The sequence below is a fragment of the Mustela lutreola genome, chromosome 1, assembly GCF_030435805.1.
Source record: "Mustela lutreola isolate mMusLut2 chromosome 1, mMusLut2.pri, whole genome shotgun sequence".
Taxonomy (NCBI): domain Eukaryota; kingdom Metazoa; phylum Chordata; class Mammalia; order Carnivora; family Mustelidae; genus Mustela; species Mustela lutreola.
In genome coordinates, this window is record NC_081290.1 from 283,531,895 (window position 1) to 283,552,876 (window position 20,982).

Below are 20,982 nucleotides of genomic sequence, written 5' to 3' on the forward strand. Positions count from 1 at the left end.
GACTGTCGACCTGAACTTCGCCCAGTGGTTGGATTCAGAATGGCTAAGTCGCCGTCACAACCGCTAGATAGAACCCTCCACCCCCATTGCCTAGAGCCTGTCACTTTAAGAAAAGCGACGTTATCCTATTTCTATTATTCAGGCCTGTTCTGGAGGGTTGCTTTCTACACGCTACGTCTGAGCTCTGACCCGGAAGTAGAAGCAGATCGGGGCGAGAGTGCAGATTTGAGGTCCAGCACTAAAAGGGGCGGGCCGAAAGGGGCGTGCTTTGGTGGAGAACTGTCGCAGTAGCCCTGGGAAGTCCACGCCTCCAACCTCTTCCCGCCTCCTGTAACTCACTGGGAGAGTTTTGTGCCAATTAATTCCGCCATTACCCAGTGGCCACTCAACTATCCCTTCGGCTCCGCCCAGTGGTGTCAACGGGATTGCCAACGCCTAAGTGTACGCATGCGTCCCAGCCCTACGATTCTGCGCATGCCCAAAGGGCTCCCCGGCGTCTTAGCGCTCCACCACCTTCCTGCGCGTGCGTCGGGTTTCATGCCTTCAAGTTTTCCTTTTCCGGGTCTCAACTAGGCTCGTCGGGCGCATGCGCCACCGCTGGCTGGCGGCTCGCTGCTCCTTCCGGCCTTCCCCTTGGGCCGGGTCCCGCAGTAGCCGGGCGAGCGCGGAGACCGAAGCGACTGACCTGTAACCCCGGAAGTGGACCTCAGGGTCCCGGGGCTCTCCCCGGGCCGGAGCCGAGGGAGCCGTCGCCTGCACCCGCGGAGCACCCACCCCACGCCCAACTCTGAATGCCGCCGACGGGTGTCCGGCCCGTGCCCCGCGCCCGCCTACCGGCTCGGCCCCTCGGAGTTCTGGGCCGGGGGTGGGGGCCTGGACCCCGCCCCTAATGAGGCTCCACCCCCGCGTCCAGGCCTCGCACCGCTGACTGCTCGGGTCGGCCCCGCCCCCTGCCCGCCCCGTCGCCCGGCCGACCCCTCTCCCCGGCTAGGGGAGGCCATGGCGTGAGCGCGAGGCCGGGCCCCGGGGCCCTCGGGCGCCAGACGGGGCATGGGCCGGCGGCCGCCCCCATGAGGGTCCCGGGAGGGGGGCGCGCGCAGCAGCGGCGGGGCCATGGGGTCGCAGGTATTGCAGATCCTGCGCCAGGGGGTGTGGGCCTCGCTCACCGGCGGTTGGTTCTTCGACCCGCACCAGAGCACTTTCTCCAACTGCTTTCACCTTTACGTCTGGATCTTCCTGCTCACCTTTCCCTTCTTGCTGTACATGGTGAGATGCTGCCGCCACCTGTAACTCCCGCCGGGGAAAGGGAGGGCAGGTGTCACGGAGGGGTGCGGAACTGGCAGTGATTCGGCGCTATGTTTTGTAGGCTTGGGAGTGGAGAAAGGACTCTGCAGAGGTTGGGGGTATATGGAGGAGCGACCAGATTATCCTTTAATTGGGTTGGGTGACCTTGAGCTTGGGTTGGAGAGAAATCCAGTGAGAGGATAAAACCTCCTGACAGGGTGTTTGGACCAGTTGCAAGGGACGGGTGAGGAGGTCTTGTGAATTTGTTAATGCTGGCTGTGACTGTGGCAGTAGGTCTATCCCATGGGGACAGGGCTGTGTGAGGAGAACCTGACTCAGTGCCGCCTCCAGGTCCTGCCCCCCAGCTTGGTGGTGGCTGGCGTGTACTGCCTCGTGGTGGCTGTCATCTTTACTACCATCAAGACAGTGAACTATCGGCTACATGCCATGTTCGATCAGGGCGAGATTGTGGAGAAGCGCAACTCGACCATGGGGGAGCCTGAGGAGGAGCCTGTACAGGGGGACAGCAGTCTGCCCAGGTGAGTGGGGGAGGGGCAGTGTGGGGAACTAAGGGGTCTTGGTGCCTGGGCTTAAGCATCTGCGCCTTGGGGACGTTGGCTTCAGGAGCAGATGAGTCCCTGTTCTGTGGTCAGCCCCACAGGACCCTTGAGAAGAGAGGAGTGCTGGGGATAGCGGAGGAAGTAGGACCTAAAGGGAGGGGGAGGTTAGCTGAAAGCTGGCACTTTTCTCCCCTGCTAGGGACCCAGGAGTGGAGATGACAGTGTTTCGGAAAGTGAGTTCCACGCCTCCAGTTCGCTGTAGCTCCCAGCATTCTGTGTTTGGCTTCAACCAGGTTTCGGTGAGTGCTCCCTATCCTCAGCCTGTCCTACTCCTCTCCCAAGAGCCCATCCCCACCGGGTATGTCCTGAGGCTACTTATCCGGCTTGTTCCTTCACTTCTCTCTTTGTCTGCTCAGGAGCTGCTGCCCCGGATGGAGGACTCTGGTCCCCTCAGAGGTAGGTGGCTGCTGCTCAGGTCTGAACTTGGCGGCGTGGAACAGGATGGCGCCTTGGTGTCTTGAAGTCCTGCTGACACCTGTGGGGCTGTGGTTGCAGACATCAAGGAGCTGGTGCGGGAGCAGGGCAGCAACAATGTGATCGTGACCTCGGCGGATCGAGAGATGCTGAAGTTAAGCTCACAGGAGAAGCTGAGTGAGTGGGCATGCTCTGGCGGACGCCAAGGGGGAGGATGGGCTATCTTGTCTTTGAGTCACCCCAACTGTTGCTTCTCCAGAGCTCTCTTTGGCCTTCAGAATGGGGCCTTCTCCTGGTCCTGCTGCAGCTGGGCTCTGGGGAAGCGGTGGCCACAGGACCCCCTTAGTGGTTAGTTCCTTTTGCGGCATGCCCTTTCCTCATTTTGTTTTCCTTTTCTCTGATAGTTGGAGACCTTCCCCAGACACCCCCGGGGGCTGCCCCAGACCCCTCTCTCCCCAGCACAGACTCTTCAGATCGTTCTCCCTTGGCCGGGGATGGAGCCCCCTGGAGTGGGAGCAGTGTGGCCGACACTCCTATGAGCCCCCTTCTGAAGGGGAGCCTCAGCCAGGAGCTGAGCAAGAGCTTCCTGACACTGAGCCGGCCTGAGCGGGCCCTGGTGAGGACCAGCAGTCGACGGGAACAACGCCGGGGAGCAGGTGGCTACCAGCCCCTGGACCGGCGGGGTTCGGGTGAGCCCACGCCCCAGAAAGCAGGCTCCTCGGATTCCTGCTTTAGTGGCACCGATAGGGAGACGTTGAGCAGCTTCAAGAGCGAGAAGACGAACTCAACCCATCTGGACAGCCCCCCCGGTGGCCACGCCCCCGAAGGCAGTGACACAGACCCACCCTCCGAGGCTGAGCTGCCCGCATCACCAGATGCTGGGGTCCCCTCCGATGATACGCTGCGTTCCTTTGACACCGTCATAGGCGCAGGGACGCCACCGGGTCCAGCTGAGCCACTCCTGGTTGTGCGGCCCAAGGACTTGGCCTTGCTGCGGCCCACCAAACGGCGTCCCCCCATGCGAAGACACTCCCCACCTGGCCGTGCCCCGAGGCGGCCCCTGCTTGAAGGCGGAGGCTTCTTTGAGGACGAAGACACCAGCGAGGGCAGCGAACTGAGCCCAGCCTCCAGCCTCCGATCTCAGCGCCGCTACAGTACTGACAGCTCTTCTTCCACTTCCTGTTATTCCCCCGAGAGCTCCCGTGGGGCAGCTGGGGGACCCCGGAAGCGACGGGCCCCCCATGGGGCTGAGGAGGGGGCTGCTGTGCCCCCCAAGCGGCCCTATGGGACCCAGCGGACGCCTAGTACCGCCAGCGCCAAAACACATGCGCGTGTGCTGAGCATGGATGGGGCAGGGGGTGATGTCCTCAGGGCCCCCCTGGCTGGCTCCAAGGCGGAGCTGGAGGCCCAGGCGGGGGTGGAGCTGGCTTCTGGTGAGCCTGCTCTGCTGCCTGCTGAGGCCCACAGGGGACCTGCTGCCAACCAGCCCGGCTGGCGGGGGGAGCTGCAAGAGGAAGGTGCTGTTGGGGGAGGTGAGTGCCCGCTCTGCTGGGGGGCGGGAGGAGGTGAGCTGGGTATGGGCTCGGGTTTGGACAGAGCCCAGGCTGGAGTGGAGCTGGTCAGAGTCAGCTCGGCCTCTGGCTCAGGCAGTGGGTAGATGAGGACTGAGCGAGGGAGTACCGTCTGCTGAACTCCTCACATGAGCGGGTCGGGGAGATCGCAGACCCCTGGCTCCAGGTCCTGCAGTTAGCGCCAAGCCCTTGTCCACTGAGGGCTCTCAGCATCCACATTCATCGTGTCCTGATTTCCAAATGTGGAAACCGAGGCACAAGTGGTTAGGTGACCTGGCTGGGCCCCAGAGGCAGGACACGCTTGGATGAGACCTGACCTGTAGTTCTGAGCAGGGGCTGCTGCCGCCCCCCCGGCCCCTACCCATGTCCGAGGCTATGTCCACGCCTCTGTGGCTCACGCGCGGGGCCTCTCTCTGGGCAGCAGCTGACGAGACTGGCAAGCGGGACCGTACGAGCAGCGTGCGGCGGACTCAGGCGATCCGCAGACGCCACAATGCGGGCAGCAACCCCACCCCTCCAGCCTCTGTCATGGGCTCGCCGCCCAGGTGAGCACCTGCCGGGTGGCCGGAGGGGTGCTGGGGGCCCGTGGCTCTGAGTGGCGCTGACCTTCGGGCTGTCCCTTTCTCAGCAGCCTGCAGGAGGCTCAGCGCAGCCGCGCCGCCTCTCACTCCCGGGCGCTGACGCTGCCCTCCGCCCTGCACTTCGCCTCCTCGCTGCTGCTCACGAGGGCCGGCGCCACCGTGCACGAGGCCTGCACCTTCGACGACACATCCGAGGGGGCCGTACACTACTTCTACGATGAGAGCGGTGAGCCCCTCCCTGCGTCCAGTGGCCTGGCCTCTGTGGCCCGCCACCCCCCTTCCCTCCTGCCGAGGGTCTTCCTTGTCCCCGTGGCAGTGCTCGCTCTGTTGGCCACGGACCTGCTCAGCCCCCGTGCTGCCCGCCACCAAACTTGCAGTTTCTCTGAGATGTGGGCCGCTTCGTTGTCCCTGCTCTGCTTGTGAGGAAGCCAAGGCACTACCTGAAGTCCCAGCTGAGCAAGTGGCAGAACAGGGACCCAACCCCGGGGCGGGCTGACCTGCAGGCCCTCTCTTCTCTGGCTCGCGGTTTCCTGGGGGCTGCTGGGCTGCCGTCCAGGGGAACGCCTCACTGGGTGGTTCATATGGGTCGGGCTTTGGTGCCCCTGTCCCTGACATGCTGCCTTGTGTCCCTGGGCCCAGGTGTGCGGCGTTCCTATACCTTTGGCCTTGCTGGAGGCGGCTACGAGAACCCTGTGGGACAGCAGGGGGAGCAGGCAGCTAACGGAGCTTGGTGAGTCTCCCGGCTGGGGCTCTCCTGGCCTGCAGCCTGGCAGGTTTACCGTTTCTGGGCATTTTCTCTCTGCGCTGTGCTGGGGTAGCGGCAGCTCAGAACCTCTGGAGAAGAGAGGGGAGCAGCGAAGGGCAGGCCTGTGGGGATCCTGTGATACTGCAGTAATGTGGTGTTTCTGGGCAGGAGGCTGCCAGGAAGCCCACGGTCTGGGAGGGAGGCACTTCTGCCCTTTGCTGCCTCTGGATCCTTGGTGCTCCTTTTGGGTATCTGAGCAGCCCCCGGAGCCCCCAGTTATGGCCTGGCTTTGGCCTTAACCCCACTGCGGTCCTGGGGCTCTCCAGTGGCCCCGATCTTTCTTCATGGCTGCTGTGCCCACAGGGACCGCCACTCGCATTCCTCCAGCTTCCACTCGGCCGATGTCCCGGAGGCAGCAGGCAGCCTGAACCTGCTGCAGCCGAGACCTGTGGTCCTGCAGGGTATGCAGGTGCGCCGCGTGCCCCTGGAGATCCCGGAGGTGAGGAGCCAGTGGTCGGGGAAGGACCCGCAGGAGGGGCAGTGGTGGGGGCGGGCGGGTGGCTCACGGAGCACTTGCCCCCGTACCGAGAGGGACAGGCTGCTTGAGTGGGTGCTCTGGGGGCCCTTGGTGTCCATCCTGACCTTTAACGGCTGGCTATGGGTGTGCAGGCTCTGGATCTCTGTGACTCAAGGAGTCGTTCGTTTGCTTATTCGACAAGTGTGTCCGGAGTACTTTATCTCGGAGGGGCCTGCAGGGAGCTGGGACGGCAGGTCTCTGCAGGGAAACCCGCCGAAGAGGCAGCGCAGCTTACCTGGCCGAGGCCTGCCGCTCCCTGTGCTGGGCCCAGGCATGGGGCATGGCTCGGGACGCTCGGTCCCTGCTCCTTACTGTAACGTCCCGTTTCGCTCCTGAAAGTGTCCCGGTTTGCATCATATATTACACGGTCAGCGTGGTAATAGCAGACGTGTTAAGGATGAGTGAAAAACAAACTCAGAACTTAAAGAACGGTGGTAAAGGGCACCCATATGTCTAACGCTTAGGGTCAGAGAGTACATGCAGTGCCCAGAAGCCCCGTGTGTCCCTTCCTGATGCATGTATTTTCCTTAGTGGTCACACAGGAGGGACACCACGGTCCTGACACCGCTGATGGCCACATCCAGCTCTGCATGGGATCCCCAAGGCCCCGCAGAGCACCAGACCCATAGCTTGCCTCCTGAGTTCTTGTGGGCACGAGAAATCCCGAGATTAAGTAGCTTGCCTGGGGCCTCACAGCATGGCCCCTGGCACCCAGGCCTGTCGTCAGGGCTGGGGCTCTGTATGCTCCAGGCTGGGGAGGTCAGGGTGACCCCCGATGGCTCCGTCATCAGAGGATGGTAGGATTTGTACTGGGTCTCAGAGGGCAGGGTGGACCTCACTGAGCCCAGGAAGAGGCAAGAGGAGAGACTCCGGCCCTCAGCAGCCACTGGGGCACGTCCCGGGGACCTGGAGAGATGAGCGCGCCTTTGTGATGGAGTCGCAGGACAGGCCGCAGGGCCACTAGATCGTGGGGCCTTCTGTGGCAGAGGAGACGGCGGACCAGTCAGTGTGCGCCAGGCAGGGGAGTGTGGTGGCAATGGGCCGTGTTGGGGGGCGAGGGGCTGATGGCTGCGGCTGTGGGGACCGCAGTTTGACCTGCTGGACCAGGACTCCCTGCACGAATCCCAGGAGCAGACGCTGATGGAGGAGGCACCTCCTCGGGCCCAGCACAGCTACAAGTACTGGCTCCTTCCCGGCCGCTGGACGTCCGTGCGCTATGAGCGGCTGGCCCTCCTGGCCCTGCTGGACCGGTGAGTGCCCATTTGCCGTGGCCCCCGGGCCTTCCTGAGCCTCTAAATGTGGGGAGCCCATTGTGGCGTCCCTGAAGGTGCCTCAGGCTGGGGTCCGCAGTGGGGTTTGACTAGGTAGGTCCTCCTGGGATGTAAGGGCATGGCCTTATGGGTGGTGCTCTAGGCACTCCCTGCCCCAGAGCTCTGCTCCAAATCGGCTGTTCCCAGCCAGTCTCTTGTTTTTATTTGCTTGGTGTTAGAGCTGATGAAATTGAGTTCTGTGGTCTAGAAAAGCTCACAAACCCCTTATGTCAGCCTTCCTGTTTCTTCGGGGTAACTGAGGCCCAGGAAGCCAGACAGGAAAGTCAGATGACTTCTGTTGTCTGCATGGATGGCTCGGGCCTTGAACCTGTGGCCCAGTTTCCCACGCTCTGGATGGCCCCCGGTCCTGCAGCCGGCACGTGTCCGGCACCGCCTGTGTGCACAGCATGGCGTGCTTGACCGGGCATGCATGAGCCAGAGACAGGCAAGCCCTGTGGTGGTGGCCCTTGGAACCTCGGGGTCTAGAAGGGGCAAAGATCGGGATGCAGGGTAGCAATGGGGCAGTTTTCTGGAGCAGGTGCCCCTGGCCTTGTCCCTGAAAGGGACAGGTTCGCATATTTGGAGGACGAGGGGTGGCTTGGGCATAGGCTCAGACGTGGGCCTTTGTGGCTAGGTCCTGTTCTCCTCCCCACGCCGCCTGCCTTCGTCCCACTAGCTGGGAAGGGGATGGGTGTGTCCTGACCCTGCTGTCTCTCCAGGACTCGGGGGCTGGTGGAGAACATCCTTGGTGTGGGCCTGAGCAGCCTCGTCGCCTTCCTGGGCTACCTGCTGCTGCTCAAGGGCTTCTTCACGGATATCTGGGTCTTCCAGTTCTGCTTGGTCATCGCTTCCTGTCAATATTCCCTGCTGAAGGTCAGGCCTTGCTCCTTGGGTTTCCTTCCCCCACACCCCTCTTTCCAGGCGTCTCCATGCCCACAAGGTGGAGGGGTGTGAGCTTGAAAGCAGAGGTGGTGTTTAAGATCCCCTGTAGTTAGCTCTCTATCTTACCTATGAAAGAACTGAGACTCCAAATGGTGTAAGGTCCTGCCTTGGCCACCCCGGATAGTCCGCTGGTGGAACTGAGCAGGGTCTGGGGTCTCTGATCCTCCCTTGGGCTCTCGCTCTCCCTGCCAACATGGCTCCTGTCTCTTCCAGAGTGTCCAGCCTGATGCGGCATCTCCCATGCACGTGAGTACCCTGCCTTTACCCACGAGGCTCGGGCGTGGGCCCTGGGCAGGGGCTGACACAGGCGTGGAGGGCTCTGGAAGGGGCAGGGCTCCCTTACCACCTCTGTGGCCTCAGATCTTCAGTCCCGCTGCCCTTACCTTGAGGGCCAGGCTTCCTATTTTGGTTCCAGGGCCATGGGCAGGGCAAGTGTATGCGTATGTGTCTGTGTGTGTGTGTGTGTGTGTGCGTGTGCGTGCAGGATGGTCAGCTGGGGACAGCTGGCTCCTCGCTGTCCCGCTCCCCAGGGCCACAACTGGGTGATCGCATACAGCCGGCCTGTCTACTTCTGCATCTGCTGTCTCCTCATCTGGCTGCTGGACGCTCTGGGCTCAGCCCAGCCCTTCCCCCCCGTCTCCCTGTACGGCCTCACGCTCTTCTCCGCCTCCTTCTTCTTCTGTGCCCGGGACGTGGCCACTGGTGAGATGGGGCGGTGTGGCCCAGGGGGTGAGGCCCCGAGGCTGGCAGGCCAAGGGGCGGTGCGCGGGCGGACTGACCGGGCCTTTGCTCTCTCTCCCCGCCAGTGTTCACCTTGTGCTTCCCGTTTGTCTTCCTCCTGGGCCTCCTGCCCCAGGTCAACACCTGCCTCATGTACCTGCTGGAGCAGATAGATATGCATGGCTTTGGGGGTACAGGTAGGGGGCCCATAGGTAGCCTGGGGGGTCGGGAGAGCATGGGGCCTTGGAGGGGCTGTGGTTTACGGCGTGGCTCTGGCCTTCTGCTGATCTTTCTCCCTGTTGATGCGGTGGATTCCAAGAGCCCGTCTCCTCTCCCCCGACCCCCCCCCCACTTCCCAAGCAAATGGCTTAAACCCAAGAATGTCAGAAGCTCTGAAGGCCTCTCAGGGCTTGGGGAGTGGACAGCACTGGACTGGGGATGGGGCCCAGGGAGGTTAGCCCATGGGAGTTAAAGAGCATCGGAGCCCCGGCAGGTGGGAGCTGGGCTTTACCTGCTGTCTCTCCGCTCGCAGCTGCCACCAGCCCGCTCACAGCGCTCTTCAGCCTCTCCCGCAGCCTGCTGGCCGCTGCCCTGCTCTATGGCTTCTGCCTTGGGGCCATCAAGGTAGGGATGACCTGTGGGGTGGGGGGCATGCTGAGGCCCAGGGGGGTCGTTGGGACGGGACTGTGAATTGGGCTCAGCAGTGGCTTCTCCCGTGGGGGGACCCCCACCCCCCACTCCCCACGCTTCCCCTTGCCTCCCTTGACCAGCATGGGTTCTCTCCCCAGACTCCTTGGCCGGAGCAGCACGTCCCTGTCCTCTTCTCGGTCTTCTGTGGCCTCCTGGTGGCACTGTCCTACCACCTGAGCCGTCAGAGCAGTGACCCCACTGTGCTCTGGTGGGTGCCTGCATGGGCCTGTCTGTGCGCATGTGTGTGTTTTCGTGAGTGTGCATGGCAAGGGTTGGCGGTGGGGGTCTGTGCATGTGCCTGTCACCAGCTGACCCTGGAGCCCGCAGGAGGAGGGGCGGCCCCCGCAGACCCAGGCCTCTGCCTTTTCTCACCCACCCCAGGTCCCTGATCCGGAGCAGGCTCTTCCCTGAGCTAGAGGAGCGGAGCTTGGAGACGGCTCGGGCTGAGCCCCCGGACCCCCTGCCAGATAAGATGCGCCAGTCGGTGGTGAGAGGCTGGCGCGTGGGGTCCTGGTCTTGGGGCGGAGGGCTGCCCGGGAGCGGTCGGCCCCGGGGTGGCAGGCACCCACGCTGGTGTCTCCTGGCCTTGCAGCGTGAGGTCCTGCACTCTGACCTGGTGATGTGTGTGGTGATCGCCGTGCTCACCTTTGCCATCAGCGCCAGCACCGTCTTCATTGCCCTGAAGGTTCGTGTGGCCTGGGCTGCCCCCTCGCTCTCCGTCTGCCTGAGGGTGCTGGGCTGGCGTGGCCTCGTCCTTCTCTGCCCTGGCCCGCCTGTGCCGGGCCCCATGGGCTTCTCGGCCCGCTCGCCTGGGCTGAGCCTCCGGCCTGTCCCTCTTGCAGTCGGTGCTGGGCTTCGTGCTGTACGCGCTGGCCGGGGCCGTGGGCTTCTTCACGCACTACCTGCTGCCGCAGCTGCGCAAACAGCTGCCCTGGTTCTGCCTGTCGCAGCCCGTGCTGAAGCCCTCCGAGTACAGCCAGTACGAGGTCCGAGGTGAGTGCCTTTCCCAGGGTTGGGGCCCCTCTGACCCCCCTGCCTCCCTGCCCCATGCCCCAGAGACCTCTGGCCCTCTAGGCCCCTTGTGCCAGCAGGGGGCAGCCTCTGCACATGCCGCCCTGTCCCCACGGCCCTTGTGCAGCCCTCCCTGTGCTCTCTGCCTGTCCTCTCCCTTCCAACTGACTGCGCCCGACTTGGCTCCTGCTTGCCCCTCGCCCCGCCCACCCTGCCTTCCTCTGCCCATCTGCTTTCATGGGGGAGATGGAGGATGTAGAATTCCAAGGCCCCAAGGGGATCTTTTGTCCAGAAGGATTGATCGATTGCCCACAGACTAGGTCTGCTTGGTGGATTTTTATTTGGGCTGTGCGATGCAGACGTCTCTAAGCCTCTGTTTCATCACCTGGATTTGGTGCCCGAAATTCCACGTGCCCTGTTTTACGTCCGCAATAAAGAGTTTGCCCCCTGGGCTGGCGTTCTCACGTGGCTACGGTCAGCTCAAGCCAGGGGGCAGTGACCCGTGATGAAGGGCTGCTGCTCGAGGTCACCGTGGATGCGGGCCTCACCGAACCTCCAGCGGGCACCTGGGATGTCCTCATTTGGTTTGTTTTTCCAGATGGCAGAATGGGCAAAGCATGTGCCCTAAGACCCGGAATGGCCTACCTGGGCCTCATCACCCTCCTTTGAGCTGCCACAAAGTCTCTGGGGGCCCAGAGAGCCATGGCCCCTGGTTTTCCCTCCCTCTGGGGTTATACCTCACCTGGTCAGGCAGTGAGAGGGGAATGTGGCCGGTCAGCAGTGCCGCCTTATGCCGCAGGCGCTGCGCAGGTGATGTGGTTTGAGAAGCTGTATGCCAGCCTCCAGTGCGTCGAGAAGTACCTCATCTACCCGGCGGTGGTGCTCAACGCCCTCACGGTGGACGCCCATGCCGTCGTCAGCCACCCAGACAAGTTCTGCCTCTAGTGAGGACTGCCCCGGCCCCCGCCATCCCATAGTCCCATATTCCCATGGGAAACGTGAGACACTGAAGCCCACAGATGGAATGAAACCTGCCTCAGTTGCCCCAGCAAGCGAACTCCTGCTGCCCTTTGTTGAAGATAGTTGCCTCTTTGAAGACAGATGTGTTTCCCAGATGTGTCTTAAAAGGGAGACCCCTCTAGAGAGCAGAGACTGTGCGTCCCTTGCCCAGGAGAGCAAGGCCCAGCTCAGTAGAGCCCAGGCCAGGGCTGGGGAGGGATGGGCCCCCTTCCCTGCTGCCCCCCGAATCCCACCTGCCACGTAATGCCTGCTCCTCCCCCACAGCTGCCGGGCGCTGCTGATGACCGTGGCTGGGCTGAAGCTGCTGCGCTCAGCCTTCTGCTGCCCTCCCCAGCAGTACCTGACCTTGGCCTTCACTGTCCTGCTCTTCCACTTTGACTACCCACGCCTCTCCCAGGGCTTTTTACTCGACTACTTCCTCATGTCTCTGCTCTGCAGCAAGGTGAGTTGGTGGCTGTGCTGCAGGCTGAGCGGCGGGAGCAGACCCTGTCTGCGTTGGCTGCGGGGAGAACTTTCTCAGGGGCCTGCAGCCCCGCTAGCTGCTTCTCCACGTCCGCCCCGCTGTGGGCCTCTGCAGCAGGTCCCCCAGGGGCACAGAGGAAGCTGTGGTTTAAAGCACTAAAGTCACTTGCCTTCTGTCCCCCGGAGAACTGGTGAGCATCCTGGACTTGAATCCGGGTCCCTCTGACTTTGCTGCCCAGTCTCGGAGTCATGGCCCTTCACCACCTTCCTTGTGGACAGTTACTAGGGAGTTAAGTAGTTAAGACTTGGCTTTGGCCTCTGGAAACCAGCCTCTGAACTCTGCCCCTTTGCCAGCCACAGCCTCGGGGAGCAGTGAAGAGCTGAGTTTCAGAGGCCCATGGGGCCTGGACAGATCTAGACTGCTTTGCCAGACTGTGGGACCCCCTGATGTGGGGCTCGGGGGTGCGGGGAATCACTGAACAGAACCCTTCTCTGGGCACTGTCCTGGAGGCCTGTGGTGGTGCCTGCCATGGGACCCCAGCATGGGCCTGAGCCATTTTCTCTTTGACGTGGGCATTCTAGTCTGGTTTCTGGTCTGGTCCAGGATGGTAGAGATCTGAAGTGTGCTCCCCTCTGAGGGCGGGGCCCGTCTCGACTTCCAGTGTCACGGTCGAGGCACAGTTTCATCACTCACCGATGGCTTGAGCAAGCCGTTGTCCTGCCCTGCTTTTTCTGAACTTTCCCATCTGGTCCTGAAATGGGACAAGATGGGAGGCTCTCAGGGGTCCCACAAGTCACTGCTGCTTCCTTAGAGGGTCTGCCAATGGCAACGGGCTCCTTTGTGCTGGGTCCAGAGAGAAAGGGCTGGGAGTCCTGGTGAGCTTGACCCCCACGGGGGCAGCCCCTGGGGTAGCCCGAGGCTCTGAATGGGGTACTTGGCCGACCCCGCCTCTGTGAGTGACCTGTGTGTCTCTTCCTTTCGCTGTCTCCAACCCGCCAGCTGTGGGACCTGCTGTATAAGCTGCGGTTTGTGCTGACCTACATTGCGCCCTGGCAGATCACCTGGGGCTCCGCTTTCCACGCCTTCGCCCAGCCCTTCGCCGTGCCTCGTACCCAGCCTGCCGCCTGTGACCTGCAGATGGGGCGTGCAGGGAGGGCGGCGTCCCGGAGGGGGGTGCGCGGGCCAGGTTGGTGGGAGTCCATGGGTGGCAAGGGAGGCTAGCGTGGGGTCCTGTGTGCCTGCCACCTCCTTGACTCGTGCCCAGACTCGGCCATGCTGTTTGTTCAAGCCCTGCTCTCAGCACTCTTCTCCACGCCGCTCAACCCTCTGCTGGGCAGCGCCGTCTTCATCATGTCCTACGCGCGGCCCCTCAAGTTCTGGGAGCGCGACTACAAGTGAGTGTTGGGGGAGCAGGCGGGTCCTCCAGAGGTGCCTCAGAAGGAGGGGGAGCTTGGGGCCCAGGCGGGGTGGGGCACAGAGAGGGGCCGCCGCTGGGGGGGCACAGCCGCTTTCAGGGGGCTGATGTGAAAAGGGCAAAATCTGAGTCGGGCCAAGCCTCGGGGTCCCACCCTGGGCGTCCCGGCTGTGGGGTCCTGGGGTCGTCCCCTCATGTCCTGGAGCCTCGGCCTCCTATGAAATGGGGCTCTCATGACATCTGCCCAGAGAACAGGGCTGTGGGCCATGAGGATGCTGTGGTGGGCTGGCAGGAATCCTCCCCCGAGCCTATCGGCCGACTGGGTTTGTCGTTCTGTCTGAACAGCACTAAACGTGTGGACCATTCCAACACCCGCCTGGTCACGCAGCTGGATCGGAACCCCGGTGTGTTCTCAGCCATCCAGGGGCCTTTCGGGTGGTGCCTCCCTGGGGAGGGAGCCTCGCTTACTTGTCATTTCGTCCACGTGTCTGTCTGTCCCGGGCCTCAGGCGCTGATGACAACAACCTCAACTCCATTTTCTATGAGCACTTGACGCGCTCGCTGCAGCACACGCTGTGTGGGGACCTGGTGCTGGGCCGCTGGGGCAACTACGGCCCCGGTGACTGCTTCGTCCTGGCCTCTGACTACCTCAACGCCCTGGTGCACCTCATCGAGGTTGGCAATGGCCTTGTCACCTTCCAGCTGCGTGGCCTCGAGTTCCGGGGTGAGCTGCGGGGCCTGGGTCTGACGCAGGCCGCTGCGTTTCATAGCGCAGGAGGGCCGGCTTCTGGTGCAGCCCTGCTCTGGTTGCAGGGTGACGTGGGGCAAGGCACCCTTCCTCCGTAGGCCTGGGTTTCCCAGTCTGAGTGCTGAGGTGGCAGGGCCTCCTTCAGCCAAGCCGTGCCCCCATCCTGACTCTGGGTCCACAGGGATCGAACAGGCTGGTCTGGCGGAAGTGTGGGCCCGGAGCTCTGGGTCTCCCATCAGCTGCCCCAGGCTTGCTCTCTGGTCTCAGGCTTGGCTCAGGTTGGGTGTCACGTACAGCCCCTGGTGAGCGAGCCAGGTCTTTGCCCTCCGGGCCATGCACATGTTGGACATCAGATTCGGAAGAGGCCTCTGAGGGTACAGTAGGGCTCGAGGCCCAGCTCACGAGCACCATGGACCTGAGCAGCCCACTTTGCTCTGAGCTTGTCTTTGCTCTGGCCTCTGGGAGTCTGGAGGAGGAAGGTTCATTTGTTAATCCGCGCGTCTAGTAACTGTTGCTCACGGCATCCTCGGACAGGGAGCGGCTAAGGCCTGGGCTCTCAACAGGGAGAAGGCAAGCAGGGAGGTCCCAGTGGCCCCCTGACTGGCTGCTCCCCCCCGCCCCCAGGTACCTACTGCCAGCAGCGCGAGGTAGAGGCCATCACGGAGGGCGTGGAGGAGGACGAGGGCTGCTGCTGCTGTGAGCCCGGCCACCTGCCACGGGTCCTGTCCTTCAATGCCGCCTTTGGGCAGCGCTGGCTGGCCTGGGAGGTGACGGCCAGCAAGTACGTGCTGGAGGGCTACAGCATCAGCGACAACAACGCGGCCTCCATGCTGCAGGTGTTTGATCTCCGCAAAATCCTCATCACGTACTATGTCAAGGTATGCCTGGCGGGGGCTGGGCAGCAGGGGTCCCTGGACGGCTCACTGGGAGCATCCCGAGTGCCACCTTCTGGATGGTTGGGAACCCATTTTCCCCAAGAGAAACATAGGCCTTAGAGAGCTTTAAGCGTCCTTCAAGATGCCACTCACCACCTGACAGCGGGCCCCAAGGGCCCCAGCGGCTTGCGTGCCTCTGACAGTCTAGTGTTGGGGGGTGGGGCGGAGAACAGGGCTCGCTGTCCGCCTCCTCTGGGAGATGCACCTGGACAGTGAGTCCTGGCGGTGGGCAGGCAGTGTGTGCATGAATCCCCTCACTGGGCTGCTGGTCCTGGGAAGGGCGGCTGCGGAGGCCAGCCTCCTAGACCCCTGGGAGCCTGCCCCACTCCGGTTGCAGAGCACCGATAATGCTAACGGCGGTAAATGATGATCCCAGGAGTGGCTGCCAAGCACTGGTGGCTATCGGGGGGCAGGCTCTGAGCCAGGCTCCACTCCCAAGCGGGTGAAGCCTACCACGCCCTCCAGGGGAGAGCCCACTGTCAGCTCTGGCAGTTGGCTGGCAGGACCGAGCGATTAGCCTGTGGCCCCAGGATCAGGAGAAAGTGGCGGAGCTGAGCTCAGATCCAGGCCTGGGCTTCCCTGTGTTAATGTGGGTGCTCCAAGCCCCTGCCCGGGGGGTTGAGGGCTGTGAGGCACAGTGTGGGGTCCAGCAGCAGCCCTGAGCTGGGTTCTAGGAAGCCTCCTTTGGGATGTCCCCTCTTTTGCTGTGCCTCAGTTTATCCCCTTGAGGAGGAGGGATCCCTGTAGTGCCGCGAGAGGGCAGGAATGATGGCCCCCGGGGGAAGGGCACTGTTTCAGTGAGGTGAGGGTGCCTCCTAGGCCCTTTGTGCCCTCTTAGCATCTGCCCTGGGGCTCCCTGTGCAGGAACTTGGGGTGGGAGAGGCCCATCAGGGCCCAGGGCAGCCGGCTCACCTGAGGCTCTCTTGAGGGCAGTCCTCTGCACCTCCCGGCTGTGCCCTTGCCTCTGCGGACACCCCATCGTGGCATATGTCAGAGAACCTGGAATTCCTCTGTCAATTTTCCCGTCCCCCCCAGCCACTCCTAGGGAAGGGTGTGTGAGCCTCCCGCCCCTCACCTTCACCCAGAGAGACACTGTGGTCCAGACAGGGACATTCCCAGGCTCAGGTCATCCAGAGGTCACACTTCTGTCCACCTGTCCTGTCCCCCACTGTCAGAGAGCTGCCCCTACGCAGGTCACCTTGCTGCCTCCCGCAAGCCCAGCTCAAGGCCAACACGGCCGTCTCGTGGCCGCACACCAGGCACGCAGCCCGGCCCAGGCTGCAGGCTGAGATGAGCTCCAGCCCTGCCAAGCTGACCGTCGCATGGGGAGGCTAACTCGCCACGGCTATAGCCGCCTCACAGGCCGGCACAGTTGGAGCGGGGTGGCGGCGTCCGGGGAACCTAGGGGTGCTCTGCCAAGGACAGTGTGGGCTCAAGTTTGGAAGGAGGAGTTGGGGCTGCCAGGGGCAGTGCCTGGGTGAGGTGGCAGCCTCTCGGGCCTGCAGACCGCACCAGAGCTACCCTGCTAGACGTTCCTGCTCCTACTGCAGGGGTGCCCTGTGTTTGGGGCCAGTGGTGGCACCCACCCCAGCCCTGGACTCGCCACCCCATCCCTGGGGAATGGGGCCCACCCAGGGTGGGCACATGGAATCCCAGTGACCTTGCTGGTTGCCAGCTGCCAACCTCATGCTGCCCGTCCACCCTGCCCGTCTGCCTTCCAGAAACTCTCCATCGGCTCAAAGCCCTATGCAGCAGCCAGCATCCCCTTAAAGGATATGGCAGCCTGTGACTTGGAACACAGGTTACTGTGCCTTTCCTTTTTTCTGAGAGGAGCGCCCTGTGGCTCCTAGACCTCCACTGCCTAGAGGGACCGGGACCCACAGTAGGCCCCACTGGCTTGCAGGCAGCCCCACTACCTCAGCCTGACCTTCCAAGGCCTCTGAGATCGCATCCCACAGCGTAATGGGGGCTCCAGTCGTAGCTCAGTCTGCCCTGTTGTTTCACCTCAGGCAAGTCTGCTGTCTTTCTGCACCCCGGTCTCTTATCAACGGGGATCTTCTGAAGCAAGCAGGCGAGCACTTGTCACAGGCAGGACCCTCCAGGGCTTGCTCTGTAAGGGGGGGTTTGCTTCCTGGCCACATTCTCACTCCTCCTCCCTGGCCTCGGAGAGGGGATCAGACTGGCCTGTGTGCCTTCAGGGAGTTCAGAGGAGACACAAGGTGGGAGTCCTAGGTGACATCCTGGGGCTTTCTGTCCCGCGGCGAGGGCGCGACTGTGGTCCCCAGCCCCAGCCCTAATGCCTGCTCCTCCTCGCAGAGTATCATCTACTACGTGAGCCGCTCCCCAAAGCTGGAGGCATGGCTTAGCCACGAGGGCATCGCCACGGCCCTGCGGCCAGTGAGGGCACCAGGCTACGCGGACTCGGACCCCACCTTCTCTCTGAGTGTGGACGAGGATTATGACCTTCGCCTCTCCGGCCTCTCACTGCCTGCCTTCTGTGCGGTGCACCTCGAGTGGATCCAGTACTGCGCCTCCCGCCGCAGCCAGGTCCAGCTCCCACTGCCCTGGGGCTGCCCTCCAACCCCGGTTCCCCCTCCCCTATCCCAGTTCCTCTTGCTCTCAGCCTCCCTTGGTCTGGGCCCGAGCCCCCACCGCACGTTTCCCTGCCCTGGGTCTGAGTGGGGCTCTGGGGACGGGGTCCTTGTGCCACAGCCCGTGGACCAAGATTGGAACTCGCCGCTGGTCACGCTGTGTTTCGGCCTGTGTGTGCTGGGCCGACGGGCCCTGGGGACAGCCTCGCACAGCATGTCTGCCAGGTGGGTGCCATGGGGCCAGCTGGGCCTCCCATGTTTCCCTCTACCCCTTCCACAAAGAGCTCCGGGCCAGCGGCCCCCAGGAACCGCATCGGCCCTTCCTCCAGGTCGGCTCTCCCACATGGGCAAGGCACCGCCCAGTTCTAGACCTTTCCTGGTCCCCACCACCCCTTGAGGGACCGAGACGGAGCTGGACCTTGTCGGGATGGGGAAACAGAGGCCCCGTTGGAGGCATGGTCTGGGCTCGAGTCCTGGAGTGGAGCACCAGAACTCGGAACCTTCACGCTCACCTGTTGCTTCTCTCCCCCAGCTTAGAGCCCTTTCTCTACGGCCTTCATGCCCTGTTCAAGGGCGACTTCCGCATCACCTCCCCGCGGGATGAGTGGGTCTTCGCGGACATGGACCTGCTTCATCGTGTGGTGGCGCCCGGGGTTCGCATGGCCCTCAAGCTCCACCAGGTGGGGACAGGCGTGCGGGGGAGGGTGGGTGTCGGGGGATGGAGCGGGGCGGGGGGCATTGACTCAGCTCTCCTGTTGGCCCCACAGGACCACTTCACGTCCCCGGACGAGTATGAGGAGCCGGCCGCTCTGTACGACGCCATCGCTGCCAACGAGGAGCGCCTGGTCATCTCACATGAGGGTGACCCCGCCTGGCGCAGCGCCATCCTCAGCAACACGCCCTCGCTGCTGGCCCTGCGCCACGTCCTGGACGACGCCTCAGACGAGTACAAGATCATCATGCTCAACCGGCGCCACCTCAGCTTCCGGGTCATCAAGGTGGGGACCGAGGGCCTGGTCCCCGCCCCGCCCCCGCCTGGTGCCAGCCCCCTGACCTTTGTGCGGGCCATCCTGCAGGTGAACCGCGAGTGCGTCCGGGGCCTGTGGGCTGGGCAGCAGCAGGAGCTGGTGTTCCTGCGCAACCGCAACCCCGAACGCGGCAGCATCCAGAACGCCAAGCAGGCCCTCCGCAACATGATCAATTCCTCCTGTGACCAGCCACTGGGCTACCCCATCTACGTGTCGCCCCTCACCACCTCACTGGCCGGCAGCCACCCCCAGCTGCGGGCCCTGTGGGGCGGCCCCATCAGCCTGAGCGCCATTGCCCGCTGGCTTCTGCGCAGCTGGGAGAGGTGAGCCCGGGGGGCCGAGGTCCTGGAGTGGGAGGCAGAGGCTCGGCGAGGTGAAGCGACTTCCTCCTAGGGCTCAGAGTGAGAAAGTGCTGGAGCCAGGACTGGGCCCCGAGAGCCGACACCGTCCCAGAGCTGACCCGCCTTCGTGCCGCTCTCCCACAGCTGACGGTGGCCTTTCGCCTTCAGAGCCATCGATAATGTCTCTTAGAAGGTCCTAGAAAGTAGATGGCGAGATCTCTTAGAGACGGGGTCCTGGGGCTCAGAACCATTAGCTGGCTTGTCCTAGAGCTGGGGACCTGCGCCTCTGGGGTCTTGGGCCCTCCCCCTTCCAACCTGTCCCTCCCTGCCACCGCCCGCCCAGGCTTCATAAGGGCTGTGGTGCCGGCTGCAACAGCGGCGGGAACGTGGACGACTCGGACTGTGGTGGAGGCGGCGCCTTGACCTCCCTCAGCAATAACCCCCCGCTGGCCCACCCCACACCTGAGAACACAGCAGGTGAGCTGGCGAGGCCTGCCGGAGCCAGTGGGAGAGGACAGCCTAGCTGAGACCTCAACCCTCTTATCTGTCTCCCACAGGCAGTGGTGACCAACCCCTCCCTCCCGGCCCAAGCTGGGGCCCTCGGCCTTCCCTGAGTGGCTCTGGTGACGGGCGCCCCCCTCCTCTGCTGCAGTGGCCGCCCCCTCGGCTCCCTGGACCAACCCCTGCTTCCCCTGCACCCACTGAGGGTCCCCGGCCCTCAAGGCTCCCTGGCCCTGGTCTCCTCAGTTCTGAGGGTCCCAGTGGGAAGTGGAGCCTGGGGGGCCGGAAGGGGCTAGCAGGATCTGAGGCGGAGCCAGCCTCAGGGAGCCCCAAAGGAGGAACCCCCAAATCTCAGGTAAGGGTCCTGTGGAAGAGTTGGGTCCTGGGCTGCTCAGGTCTGCTGTTCCACCGACCTCTCTCCCCACCCGTAGGCGCCCCTAGACCTCAGCCTCAGCCCGGATATCGGCATCAATGCCTCCTCGCCCCCCAGAGCAGCCCAGGACATTCCTTGCTTGGACAGCAGCGCTCCTGAAAGTGGCACACCCACTGGGACCCTGGGTGACTGGCCTGCCCCTCCTGAGGAGCGTGAGAGCCCGGCCGCCCAGCCCCTGCTGGAGCATCAGTACTGAGCGGCCTGGAACCCTCTGGATCCCAGCCCTAGGATTCAGTAACTTGGATCCCCGGGCTCTGGCCTCCTCTGCTGGACCACAGAACTGAGGGGCTTTGGCTTCCACATCTGAACCCTGACCTCTGGCTGCCTTAGCCAGAGTATCAGAACTAAGTGGCCCAGACCTCTGACCTTGATCCCTGATCTCTCATCCCTAGTCCAGGGCCTGGGCTCCCCAAACTGACGCAGGCAGCCTCCCAGCCAGGCCCCAAAAGCCAAACCCATGGGCTGGTCCCGCTTCGAGCCCGTGGCCAGGACTGACTTGACTTGGCCCCCGGGCCCGCACTGCCTGCAGGGGCAGCCCCCTGGCCAGGACCTGGGGCTGAAATGTGGGAAGGGTGGTTTCTTTTTTCTTTCTTTCTTTCTTTTTTTTTTTTTTTTTTCCATGCTTCGGAGACACCAGAATTAATAACACTATTTTTGATTTTGGTTGGTGTTTTCTTTTTCTGACTGGGAATGTTTGGGTAGAGTGTGGGGGAGGATGGCCAGGTCAGGGTAGATGAGCACAGAGAGCGGGGTTGGGGATAAAGAATGCGGGGCTGGGTGATGATGGGAGATAGTAGTAAGGCCTAGGTGGGGTTCAAGTAGGCCTAGGTCCCTTTCCTCAGAAGACTTCCTTTTTAAAGCTTCATCTGAAGTTCAGTTTGTTCAGTTTCTCACCCCTGTATTTTCAGACTTCCAGCTCATGAGGTTAGTGCCTAAAATGATCAGCCTTGACCTTGGTGAAAGCCTTTCTCTGAACCTGAAGTTCTTCAGCTTATAAAGAAGAGAGGACACCTGTCTAAGGTGTTTTGAGAATGAGAGTGTGT

The 20,982-nt window shown here is 62.9% G+C and overlaps 1 protein-coding gene across 5 annotated transcripts; it reads left to right on the top strand.

Moving 5' to 3' along the window:
- Positions 1-139: 139 nt before the first annotated feature.
- Positions 140-20,602, top strand: PCNX3 (pecanex 3). Of its 5 annotated transcripts, none has more exons than XM_059147174.1 (35): positions 140-1,266; positions 1,636-1,823; positions 2,044-2,143; positions 2,261-2,300; positions 2,400-2,495; positions 2,723-3,850; positions 4,311-4,434; positions 4,521-4,696; positions 5,110-5,200; positions 5,579-5,714; positions 6,882-7,042; positions 7,822-7,975; positions 8,258-8,290; positions 8,575-8,746; positions 8,851-8,961; positions 9,297-9,388; positions 9,553-9,662; positions 9,836-9,941; positions 10,047-10,139; positions 10,297-10,447; positions 11,265-11,409; positions 11,750-11,927; positions 12,948-13,056; positions 13,213-13,342; positions 13,708-13,766; positions 13,871-14,086; positions 14,735-14,988; positions 17,362-17,592; positions 17,758-17,861; positions 18,169-18,316; positions 18,404-18,634; positions 18,713-18,987; positions 19,349-19,482; positions 19,563-19,861; positions 19,938-20,602. In XM_059147174.1, exons 1-35 carry the CDS (start codon positions 1,114-1,116, stop codon positions 20,133-20,135), a joined length of 6,126 nt encoding a protein of 2,041 aa, XP_059003157.1. In that variant the 5' UTR covers positions 140-1,113; the 3' UTR covers positions 20,136-20,602. The 5 variants fall into 5 exon arrangements, with proteins under 5 accessions (XP_059003157.1, XP_059003158.1, XP_059003156.1 ...); XM_059147175.1 differs by having other exon boundaries at positions 142-1,266; positions 4,314-4,434; positions 4,518-4,696; XM_059147173.1 differs by having other exon boundaries at positions 147-1,266; positions 4,518-4,696.
- The last annotated feature ends 380 nt before the right edge of the window (positions 20,603-20,982 follow it).